General features: G+C 37.2%; 1 protein-coding gene and 1 long non-coding RNA gene across 3 annotated transcripts in view; one reads left to right on the top strand and one right to left on the bottom strand.

Moving 5' to 3' along the window:
* Window positions 1–12,784, top strand: part of afg1lb (AFG1 like ATPase b) — a 28,654-nt gene that overhangs the window by 6,132 nt on the left and 9,738 nt on the right. For both annotated transcript variants that reach the window (XM_055185953.2, XM_055185952.2), the window contains exons 6-7: window positions 896–995; window positions 6,989–7,047. In XM_055185953.2, coding sequence (XP_055041928.2) covers window positions 896–995; window positions 6,989–7,047 — 159 coding nt within the window. The remainder of the gene's footprint in view (window positions 1–895; window positions 996–6,988; window positions 7,048–12,784) is intronic.
* The window catches only part of LOC129429347 (uncharacterized), a 63,031-nt gene continuing 54,263 nt past the window's right edge, over window positions 4,017–12,784 (bottom strand). The window contains exons 3-4 of the long non-coding RNA XR_008639181.2: window positions 4,842–4,913; window positions 4,017–4,137 (exon numbers count right to left, since the gene is read on the bottom strand). This is a non-coding gene — a long non-coding RNA (uncharacterized lncRNA). The remainder of the gene's footprint in view (window positions 4,138–4,841; window positions 4,914–12,784) is intronic.

Here is a 12,784-nt window from a genome sequence, read left to right as displayed (position 1 = left end):
CTGTGCACCGTTGTGTCTTTTTCCAACCCTATTTACTTAAATATATTCTTGGTCTTCTTGGCTTTGTTATCTTAAGCAAAATCTCTGACTCTGCAAACGCTTTTCAGGTGATGTTACTAAGCCCTCGTATATCTGTAACAAACTTCCCAGAACCACCCGACATAAGAGATGATGCAAATCTGATCAATTATTTTTGCCATTAGACAGTGGGCTCAGGTCATTAAAAAACTGATGTGGATTTGAGCTAATAAATGTACTCATAAACTTAAAGGTATAGTGGATGATTTTCTCGAATTTTAGAAAAGAACCACCTTCGCCACTTTTAAAAAAAAATACAATTGCGCAACACTCCTGATTGACAACTAGGAGGACCAAGAGTCTTGATGATCCACCCGGAAAAAGAAAATCCTCCGCAATACCTTTAACTCCAGCTATTTATGTTAAAGGTGCAGTGTGTACATTTTAGCGGCATCTAGTGGTGAGGTTGCAAATTGCAACCAACGGCTCAGTCCACTGCTCACCTCTTGCTTTTGAAACACATAGACAAGCTAAGGTAGCCGCCACCGGACAAACATGTCATCGTCGGAGACAACTTAGTAAAAACGTTTGTCCGTTAAGGGCTTCTGTAGAAACATGGCGGCACAAAATGGCGACTTCCACGTAAGGGGACCCTCGTGTATGTAGATAAAACCTCTCATTCTAAGGTAATAAACACATAATGGTTCATTATGAAAGGTTTTTATACACCCCTGAGAATATAGTTTTGTATACTGTCAAGAGATCCTTTTATAAATTACACACTGCACCTTTAACTGATGCTGGTTGAGCAAGACGACGGTAATAATAGCTGATTTGGAAGCTATATAAGTAATAATCAGTTTTTATTCTCTTTCAGGTGGTGGATATAGCAGATGCCATGATTCTTAAGCAGTTATTTGAAGGCTTGTTCAAGTGTGGCGTGGTGGTTGTTGCTACCTCAAATCGACCACCTGAAGGTGAGCGGATGCACTTATTTTTGTAATTGCCTGATTTCTGCTTACACATACAGATCTGACATTTAAGGAAAAGTAGTTTAATTCTTTTCATTTCCTCTCTCGATTTGTGTGTGTGTTAACACAGCACATATGACTCTTGTACTTTTGCACCTTCTATTGTTTACTACCAACTTCTAAACAATAGTTAGTCGTCCCTTTCTCACTCTCTGCCGTTCTTTTGTGTGTCCTGAAAGTAAAACATGTTCCTAAACTACACGTACGTCTCATGTTCTAATCCAGTTTTGTACCATCTCATATATCAGGCTTGCGTTTCCTCCCTTTAACTCTTTTCTAAAGGTCACACCCCTTTAAGTCACTCTTTAGTTAATCTGTGTATTTTGATGCCATGATTTTTTAAGTCTGATGATAAACTGTGCAAGGTCTCTCACTGCTGTGCTGCTTTGTCATAGCTCTCTCCCTCTTCTGCACACCTGTCATTGGCTGCTTCTCTGTGGTGGGTTATGTTAAACTAATCTAGTGTCAATGGTCAAAGTGAGTCATTCCTATTACATACTTTTTATATCTCCATCAGATAATATATGAAATGAAATTTAGTCAGTTTTACATGTATCACATTTACATATGCATTTGGCAGACAGTTTTATCTTAAGCGACTTGCCGTGCATTACAAGGTATGCATTTTTTTCATTATGCGTGTTCCCTGGGTTCAAGTTCATGACCTTTTGCATTGCTAATGCATTATATAAACTTAACTCCAGCTATTTATGTTAAAGGTGCAGTGTGTAAATTTTAGCGGCATCTAGTGTTGAGGTTGCGAATTGCAACCAACGGCGTAGTCCACTGCTCACCCCTCGCTTTTGAAACACATAGAGAAGCTAGGGTAGCTGCCACCGGACAAACATGTCATCGTCGGAGACAACTTAGTAAAAAAAATTGTCCGTTAAGGGCTTCTGTAGAAAAATTGCGGCACAAAATGGCGACTTCCATGTAAGGGGACCCTCTTGTATGTAGATAAAAAGGTCTCGTTCTAAGGTAATAAACACATAGCAGTTCATTATGAAAGGTATTTGTACACCCCTGATAATATAGTTTTGTATATTATTTTGCATTTCTGTCAAGAGATCCTTCTAAAAATTACACACTGCACCTTTAAAAAAAGTTGTTCCATTTTAGTATACTATTTACACTTGAATTGTAGTCAAATAGATGTTAAGTTGTAGTTAATACATAATTGAATACACTTAAATATACTTGGGTTTGACGAAAATAGTACAAAATGTAGAAAATATACTTATTACATTTTTTTAAAGTATATTTTTAAAAGAATTTACCTGACCTTCAAAAAAATAATTCCCTAAACTACAAGTTATTTATCACCCAAGTACTTCCTTTTTGCTTTTTGGTATATGCTTGAGGTGCTTGAAGTAAAAGGAAAAGAGAGAGACTTGGTTGTTTGTTATTTATGAAGCTTTCAACACGCACAGGCTCTATCAATTATTAGCATTTAATCTTAAATCATATTCAATTTAAATCATACTGGCATCAAAGATTTCTCGCCTGCTTGCCGTTTAGCGTCAAACGAGGCAACTTTACTTGATGCCCGCTTGAACGTGAACAGTTACTCTTTTATCTTTCTCCATCAATCCTGTTTTTTTTCCTCAGCCTCATTGTTGATTCAACAGATGTCGGGTTTTTTTGCAATCGCTGTGATGTTACATTAAACTGGAGAGCGAGCATGTGAAAGAGAGTGATAAGGGGTAGAGATAAGACAGTCTTGCCGGCTTTCTCTCCCTGGTTTCAGTCTCGGAGCGCTGCTAATGTCTTGTATGAAGTGGCCTTGTGCGACGAGTACAAAACAGTGAGCGGCAGTTACATAAAGAGAGCCTCTCCTAACATTAACCAGCCACTGAGAACAAAGACTACGCTAAAACTTAATAGCCATCTTATTCCATTTTAATTAGGTGACTAATGGATAGACGGGTACACATGAAAGATGGGGGAGAGCGAGATTGCATGGAGAGAGATTGCTCGCTTATTGATATAATGATGCGGAGCTGAAAAGCCGCTAAAGAGGCTCGCGTGATTGAACGTGGTTGTTCATCTTCATCCGGAGCGGTTTGCAGTACTATTTCTTTAGGTGAAGTGAGGGAAATGGATGGACAGAGGGTGCACTTCACTTCTTAAATCTTTAAATGACGTTTTAAGTCCTTTTAGTTATGATCAGAGAGATAATGGTTAAATAAACTGTGTGCTGTAATGCTAGATCATGTAGATTTGTTTGTTTACTTTACAGTCTGTGGAAAAGCATGTCTTGAATAAATACTTGAATTAACACAACTACTTCTCATTTCACACAGAAAATGGCAATTACATTTAAGTTATAAAGGAATAGCTCACCCAAAAACAAAAATCTGTCAACATTTATTTTTATGTCATTCAATACCTCTATGCTTGTGGAACACAAGATATAGTAGGAAATCCGAGCTAAGTTTTTTTTGGAGTCTCATTCACTAAACATGCGTACGTACAAATTTGTCCGTGAGATGTGCATACGGATGTTTTCACGAACAAATCGTGATTCAACAAAAACGTTTGAATCAAAATTTCTTTTAAATATACGCAAAAATTCAAGAAAACCTAAAACCACTCGTACGCAATAATCACGTACGCTATAATCAAATACTAGGTTATAAATATAAAATTGTGTAAAATAATGTTGATCTATCAAATTTACATGATTATATTTTATATTATAATATTTTCTTTATTATATATTATTATACATCTATATTATTATTTTATACATTATATTATACATTATTATAGCCTAATTATTTTTTCTACACATATAAAGAAGATGCATGTAATGACAAATCTTCATGCTTTCCTTCCTCACTTTTTAAATCTCTATGAAAGCATCTGCTTAATGCCTAATGTAAACGTCATGTCAAGTCAACCTGTATTTATATAGCACATTTAAAAACAACAGAGGTTGAGCCAAAGTGCTTTACAAATGAATAAAAATAAAAAAAAAACACCACCACATAATTCTATCAACACATAATTTATAATCTATTCAAAGGCTACAGAGAACAGATACGTCTTCAAGGACGACTTAAAAATGGCTAAAGATGAAGATGACCTGTAAATGTAATGGGAAGTCCAAATGTCAATCACTTGATCTTCTGTCTGTTTTATTTTAGATACAGATGTGCATCTGTCATATTATTTAAATGTCATATTTGTTAACGCATCCATTACTTCTTTAATGTTACTTCGGTCGGTGGACAGCACTGGCTTCCTCCAGCGACAGCAAAACCACCCAAATAAAAAATGCAAAGCAAAACGTAACTTTACCAATATTAAATATGATAATGGATTTCTTGTCGAGCTCTTTTGCTTCAATGACAAACTGCTCTAAAATATTCTGTGGACCAGTGCTGCGCTGCAGAAAGCCCTTATATGGAGCTGGTTTGGGTGTGTTTTTTTGCAAATTGCCAAACTCGTGCACGTGGCCGCTCATGTAAAACATTCCAATTTCACGTAAAAACAAGTATAACAACAAATTTATGTGTGTACGCACGTGTTGTGAATTAGGCGGAAAGTTTTAGTGAGAAGTTCAAGTGTGCGTATAAATACGAAAAACTTATGCAATTATTAGCGAATGAGACCCACTGTTTTCTACAATCTTCCTACAGTACATAATGTAAGAACATTATGTAAAAAATAAAACCTTGATATCTTTATATGTAAGGCCATGTCAAAGATTGAAATCAATGTGAAATCAATGATTGAAATGGTCCCAATCTTAAAATTTTATTATGAGACTTGGGTTTGTGTACATACCAGTACACAGAAGTCCATGGAGGCCAATGTTGTTTGGGTACCATCATTCTTCAAAACATCTTCTTATGTGTTCTGCAAAAGAAAAAAAGTTATACAAGTATAACTTTAATGCATGAAGGTGGATAAATGATAAAGACTTTTTTGTGTACTACCCCTATAAGGTACAGCAGCAAAAATTGCCCTTTTAATTTAAAGCTTGAGAGAGATGGTATGAAATATCATGAAAAGCTACATAAATCTGAGTTCTGGTGTGGATTCGTAGATTAATACGCAAATTCAATTAGGGAAAGTTTATCATTTGCACATGTTTCAAAGGCTTGCAAATGTTAACACTCAAGTCTTTTTAAACAATTTAACGGCAAAAAGGCGCTAAAGTCAGCAGTTTACTGTACGCACAGACGCCTGTGCGGTTGATTGTGTCCGGTCAGATGTGATCATCCCTGTGCCCTTCAAAGATCAGAACTCTTGATCTGTAAACTTTAATTCAATTCAATTCAATTTTATTTATATAGCGCTTTTCACAATTTGGTAATTGTATCAAAGCAGCTTTACATTAATAGAAGCAGTGAAAAGCACAGAAAATCGACAGATAGCACAACATAATACACGATAGCACAAGCAGCTAAATTTGCTGCGGCTATAAATCAACATTAAAGCGAATGTATTACTAATGTAACTTATAGAAGTTAATCCCAAGAAGGCTGCCTCCCCGGGTTGAAAAACCCCCGGACTTTTTAGCCGGGGAAGTAAAAAAAGTCCTAGGAGGGAAAATCCCTTGGGAGATATACATATATATATACATTGAAACGGATAAGGAGATTAAGCGGAGATTAAGCGGGTTCTGCCGGTGGTCAAAGAAAGTTTAAAAAAAAAAGTTGAGGTACTGTCTCATACTGTAGTCCATTAAAAAACACTTTGCGAATAGAGCACTGAAAAAAAGTGACTGTTTATGCTGCAACTTCTTCCCGAAGCGCCGTTTGGGATTCGCCCTCTGTCTGCGTGTGCACATACGTTTAAGTGCACTTAAAAGTGCATACACGGAGAGACGCGTTTCAAAAGCAAGCAAACATAAAATCTTCCTGTTCTTGACAGGACACAAGATGATCTCGAAATACCACAGTATTCTTTTTCTAATAAAAACATTTGTTTATGTCTTAAGTGTGTATGTATAGAGTAGAGGCAGAAACCAGTCTGTGCTTATCTTAAAGAGACAGTATCCTCAAATAACCTACTTAAGCCTGTGTCATTAATGTTAATAAAACAACCCAAGACAAAGAGAAAATTAATTATATTTAATTTATTTCTGTACCTAATGCTAATTTTAGACCTTACGTAATATGTAATTTTGTTTTTTTTATAAATGTTTATAATTTCTTTATTTGTTCTTATTAGATTTAATAACTTTTTTGCTGATCCGAAAAATGGTCCAATCTGTGCCCCAAAAACCGTAATGTGATTCGAACCATGAGTTTTGTGATGTGTCGCACCCCTAAATCCTGACTACATACTGTAATCTCGAGGAAATATGAATTGATCAAAATAACAGTATCTGTCAGTAAGTTACTGTAGGATGAGTTCCTCTGGAACTGAATGATCATCATCTGTTTGCCAACAAGGCGTACAGTGTGATTTGATTTTCTTGAGTGAAAACTGGACTTTTCAGCTAAACAGTCCCTCACTGGACTGCTTATATCTCAACATCGCTCTTTTACTATGATTCTAATATTTTCTTGCTCACTGCAGCTTTAAACAAGCTTTTACAGCCCAGAGAGCGGCATATACTCCTCATTGTCTCTTTACATCCGTGCGCGTGTGTGTGGCTTATCATGCCTGTGTGGCTAATTGAAGTCTTCATTCACCATGATGCTGGTTTATTGTCTGTGCCGAAAGAGAGAGACTTCTTCTCTTGAGCTCATTGTTTGGGAATGTAATGAATTTCATGTACTGCCTTTCTCCTGCGCTGCCCACAGAAATCAATTTCTGCCTCTCCTCGTCCCTTTTGTCCCTCCTCCCCTCCTGTTCCTCACTTCATCAGTAGACACTTTATTTGCCAATCGCAGATGGAAAATGACATTATGAAGAGGCTAAAGAGTGAATCTAACCAGCATCTCTCTCTCTCTCTCTCTCTCTCTCTCTCTCTCTCTCAGAACTGTACAAAAACGGGCTTCAGAGGGCTGCTTTTGTGCCTTTCATTGGTGTACTCAAGGTAAAGACAAAGTCACTCTCTCTTTTAATTTATTTATCCTTTCATTTTATCTTCCTCCCTCGCTCTTTATGTTTCCTTCTCTTCTCTGCCTGGTTTTTGATGTATTTTATTCGCAGGTAAAAACACACAACCCCATATGTGTTTGCAAAAACAGAAAAGACAGCTTTGATCATACCTGGAGATGAGAGCGACAGATAGAGAGAGAAAGTGAGAGTGTGACAGACATAGAGGCCGTTTAATGACTGGCGTGGGTTGGCTGGAATGAGACGGCATTGCATGAAACTGCTTGCATTTCAAAGTGTACCCAGCCACAGACGCCAGCGATGCTCTGATCTGCTTTGCAAGTTAATTGTATTATTTTAAGCAGGTATTGGCATTATTCTGTGTGCTGTCTGGGTAATTATCATCATCCGGCGACAGCTTTCCATCATAAATAATCAGACGATCATTTTCAGGCATTTTACAGCTGCCCACATTCTTGCACATTTGATTGATATCAGCACGCAGGGCTAAAGCAACAGCTAAGTGAGTTTTATCTTGAGGGGTCAGAGAAGGAACTTGGTTATATGGTAGTGTTAAAGAAAGAAATATATTTTTATCTCCAGTTCTAGCTCTTTTTTTGGACACTCCTTTTCCATCACAGCCATTGGAGCTTCTTAATATGGCTGTCAGTTGAGAAAGATGGCTTTAAAGGATTAGTCAATTTTCTTTAAAAAAATCCAGATGATTTACTCACCACTGTGTCATCCAAAATGTTGATGTCATTCTTTGTTCAGTCGAGAAGAAATTATGTTTTTTGAGGAAAACATTCCAGGATTTTTCTCGTTTAAATGGACTTTAATGGACCCCAACACTTAACAGTTTTAATGCAGTTCAAAATTGCAGTTTCAAAGGACTCTAAATGATCCCAAACGAGGCATAAAGGTCTTGTCTGGGGAAGCGATTGTCGTTTTTGGCAAGAAAAATTAAAAATACGCACTTTTAAACCACAACTTCTCATCTTCATCCGGTCCTGTGACGCGCCAGCACGACCTCACGTAATTGCGTAATGATGTCGAAAGGTCACGTGTTACACATATGAAACGCATATTTGCGGACCATTTTAACCAATAAACTGACACAATGACATTAATTAGTATCATTTGACATCGTTGGAACCGTCCTCTTTCTCCACACTTGTAAACACTGGGGCGTAGTTTTGCATACGTCATCCGTGACCTCTTGACGTGATGACGTAATTACTTGAGGTCGCGCTGGCGCGTCACATGACCGGAGATAGACGAGAAGTTGTGGTTTAAAAGTGCCTATTTTTTATTTCCAAAAACGACAATCGTTTCACTAGATAAAACCCTTATGCCTTGTTTGAGATTGTTTAGAGTCTTTGAAACTGCCATTTTAAACTGCATTAAAACTGTTAAGTGTTGGGGTCCATTATAGTCCATTAAAATGAGAAAAATCCTGGCAAAAAACATAATTTCTTCTCGACAAAACAAAGAAAGACATCAACATTTTGGATGAAATGGTGGGGAGTAAATTATCTGGATTTTTTTTTAGAAAATGGACTAATCCTTTAAGAACCGCCATCAAGGCCAGTACCATTTTACCATTTTTCTGATGTGTGCCGTCTTGTCTCTAATCGTAATAGCAATACACTGCCTCAAGGCCCCTGTCCACAGAATGTACTAAGAAGCGGCTAGACTCTTTATTCAGGTTTTGAGGTTTTCGGTTTGACCCCTGGTCTTTTATGGTCAGTGGCCCAGCACAGTCACTGTGGTTTACTCACTCTCCGTTAAATCCCTCGGGTCCTTAAAGTCACCCTCTGTTCTGGCCTCGGTTAATCTTGCCTGGTACGAATGCTGAAAACTCTTTGCACCTCGACTGCTCAAGCTTCTTTGTTAGGCCATCTGGTTTTGGGGCAACATGGGATTGTAGTTCAGGGTAACTGGGGTGGCCCGAGTACCTCCTCTCATGTCTGGTCAACCCTAATAATGTGTGATGGACTAACGTGTGTGTGTGGGATCCACTATCAAACTCTTGACTCTCATTTTCCTCTTTTTATCTTTTTAGGTTGGTATACATTTTATATTTCCCTACAAAATATTACTTTGAATCTTCTCATTCGATTATATTTATATATAATCCATCAGTGTTTATGTCTTTAATTAAATTATTCTAATTAAAGACAGTTCCCTTATTGATGTATTTTTTTAATTTGCAAATTTTTGTTTGTTTCTCAATGCGTATACTGCAGATTTTTAACTTTAATTTAGCTCAGATGTTTCCCTTTCACTTTTTCTGCTGTTGCCATATACATTACTAAAAGGTACATATGGTTGGGTCTGTGTGTGCGTAGTGTGTGTGTGTGTGTTTTCATGTTGAAGGTCTCTGTTGGCTAAGGATTTGTGTTTGATGATTGAATATTTTGAAGATTGAGCAAAAATGAAAAGAGGCAATTTATGTTGGATGGCCGGCCACTATTGTTCCACTAACCTTTGGTTAGCCTACTATTTCTAATATTTATTTAACTTTTCCTTGATTTAAAACCATTTTATTCCATAAATGTCTATTTTTAACCGCCTATTTCTAATATTTATATTTTCCTAAATTAATATGCATGTGCATGAGAAACATTTAGAAAGAAATCTTAGTGTAAATTTTTGACAAGACAAGCTGACTCTTTCTTGCTTTGGTATCTGATAGTTAATTAGATGAGGCAGTTAATAAGGATAGGCCACCTATGAGAGATATCTAATCCAATAAAGAATTCATAGAGAGAGAAAAGAAGAAGGAGGAGGTTGGGAAATTGCATGATGCCTCTTTTCTTCCTGTCATGATTTTTTAATCCTTTGATGGGAAAGAAGTCATTTTGACCCTGTTTAGACTTTAGATTTTTAATGTAACTTAATGTCAACTCTCAGCCTGAAACTTTATGGCAACCTAAATACCAAAGTCAGTAAATGTTAAAGTTGGAAATTAGTTATTGATGTCTGTTTGGGGAAAATTGTGACTCTTGAGCTGCTCATGTAAGGTCAGTGTGACCCAGTAATAGCAGTTTTTTTTTTTTGCTTGCGGAAAGTTTCTACTTGCCTTGCAAATTAAAAAATAATACAGTTTGTTATTATGATGGTTTAAGATTTATATAGAATAACTGATCCAATAGGGTAAGTGACAAATCTGTGAAAACTGGACCAAAACTTTTTCATACTGGTCATCGTAATTCTTGCCCTGTACTCGGGTCACATTTTCACACCTAATTTATTCTACACTGTCAAAAAATGGTCTTAAAATTATTATTTTTGTGTAGATCTTCTGAAAATTACAAAAATAATCATTGGAGTACAACATTTTGGCATACTTTCATTATTAAATCGTATCGTCATATTATACCCCACCAACTTTTTAGAGGTGTCCTGGCATTTGCTTACAGTCCAATTAACTCAAAAGATCTTTGCCAAGTCACCACTAAAGTTAGTCAGTCATGTTTTTCGCAGAGACAGATTAGCAGAAAGTGATTGTTACGGAGAGTACAAGGGCTGTGGCCTGTGGCCCCTGTGGAGGTGTGGGGGGTCCACGCTTTCAAAGCAAACAGATGTTCCAAAGGTGATGTTTCTTTAAGAGTCCTGGACAGGGCAAGGAGAGGTTGTGAGAACATTTTGAGTATGTTTTGAGAGTAACTAACAAAGCCGGTTATATGTAAAGGGAATAGATAATTAGGCGTAATTAGTGCGTTCACGTAGTTAACCACCCCCATAGCGCTCTCTCTCTCTCTCTCTCTCTCTCTCTCACACACACACACACACACACACACTCAGTAGTCACCTAATCTCTCAATGCATTCACTCAACACACACACACAGACAGAAACACAAAATCGCACACCACAGTGGTAAAACACTTTGATGTTAGAGTCGTCCCGTCCTGAAAAGCATGAAGGCACTGTTTTAAGCTGTCTCTCGTTCTCTTTATACCCCGCCCCTTATTCCAGCCCCCTTTTTCTTTTCTCCAACCGCAGAGGCTGTAAGACACACAAAGATGAATGGACGACAACCTTTAGCCCTGTCCCCCTCTGCCACCTCTTCTTTGCTCAGTTCTCCCACCGGGCGCTCCTTAAGCCAGGCTCTGTCAATCCACCCCCCTTCCTCCCAAACAGGAGGGAAAAAAGCATCAAATGTTTTCGGCTGTCAGTAATGAGGTAGTGGACCTCATCAGGGTCCAATCGCCAGCTATCCTTGGCTTTTGTTGGAGCTCAATGGCAACCCTTGCTTTGAAAAACTCAAAGGCAACTTTTTTGAGAAGTGTAGGACAGAGAGAGAGAGACAGCGAGAGACAGACTTTTCTCTACTTCATTCTCATTCTGAATTGTTGAGCAGGAACGCTGGGCTTCCAGTATATGCAGCTGGGGTTGATATGAATTTAATATGACACTTTATATTATGTCTTGATATACAGGTAGTTCATTTGCACTGTCAGAAAAATGGCCAAAAATTGGGCCTTAGCTGTCACTGGGGCAGTACCATCTAAAAGGTCCTAATATGTATCGTTTAAGTACAGATTTGTATACATTTGGTTTCAGTATGTACCTTTGATGTACTAATATGCACCCTTTGGTACCAATATGTACCTTTGAAGTACTAATATGCACCATTTTGGTACAATTGTGTACTTTTGATGTATCAATATGCACCCTTTTGGTACAAATATGTACCTTTTAAGGGTACTAATATTCACCCTTTAGTATCAATATGTACCATTAAGGGTACTAATATGCACCCTTTGGTACCTATATGTACCTTTGAGGTACTAATATGCACTATTTTGGTACAAATATTTACTTTTGATGTACTAATATGCACTATTTTGGTACAAATATTTACCTTTGAGGTACTAATATTCACCATTTTGGTACAATTATGTAACTTTAAGGGTACTTATATGCACCCTTTGGTACCAAAATATGTACTGTTGAGGTATTAATATATGCACCCTGTGGTATCAATATGTACCTTTAAGGGTACTAATATGCACCCTTTGGTACCAATATGTACTTTTGAGGTACTAATATCCCCCCTTTTGGTACAAATATGTACCTTTGAGGTACTAATATGCACCCTTTAATACCATTATGTACCTTTGAGGTACCAATATGCACCCTTTTGGTACAAATATGTACTTTTGAGGTCCTGATATCCACCCTTTTGGTACAAATATGTACCTTTAAGGTACTAATATTCACTCTTTTGTATCAATGTACTTTTAAGGTACTAATATTCACCCTTTGGTAAAAATATGTACTTTTAAGGTACTAATATTCACTCTTTGGTATCAATGTACTTTTGAGGTACTAATATGCACCCTTTGATACCAATATTTACCTTTGAGGTACCAATATGCACCCTTTTGGTACAAATATGTACTTTTGAGGTACTAATATCCCCCCTTTTGGTACAAATATGTACCTTTGAAGTACTAATATGCACCCTTTGATACCATTATGTACCTTTGAGGTACCAATATGCACCCTTTTGGTACAAATATGTACTTTTGAGGTACTAATATGCACCCTTTTATACCATTATGTACCTTTGAGGTACCAATATCCCCCCTTTTGGTACAAATATGTACATTTGAAGTACTAATATGCACCCTTTTATACCATTATGTACCTTTGAGGTACCAATATCCCCCCTTTTGGTACAAATATGTACCTTTGAAGTACTAATATGCACCCTTTGATACC

Source organism: Misgurnus anguillicaudatus, chromosome 18, assembly GCF_027580225.2.
Source record: "Misgurnus anguillicaudatus chromosome 18, ASM2758022v2, whole genome shotgun sequence".
Lineage (NCBI taxonomy): Eukaryota > Metazoa > Chordata > Actinopteri > Cypriniformes > Cobitidae > Misgurnus > Misgurnus anguillicaudatus.
Note: the sequence above shows the minus strand (reverse complement) of the source record. Positions and strands in the feature narration are given on the sequence as shown.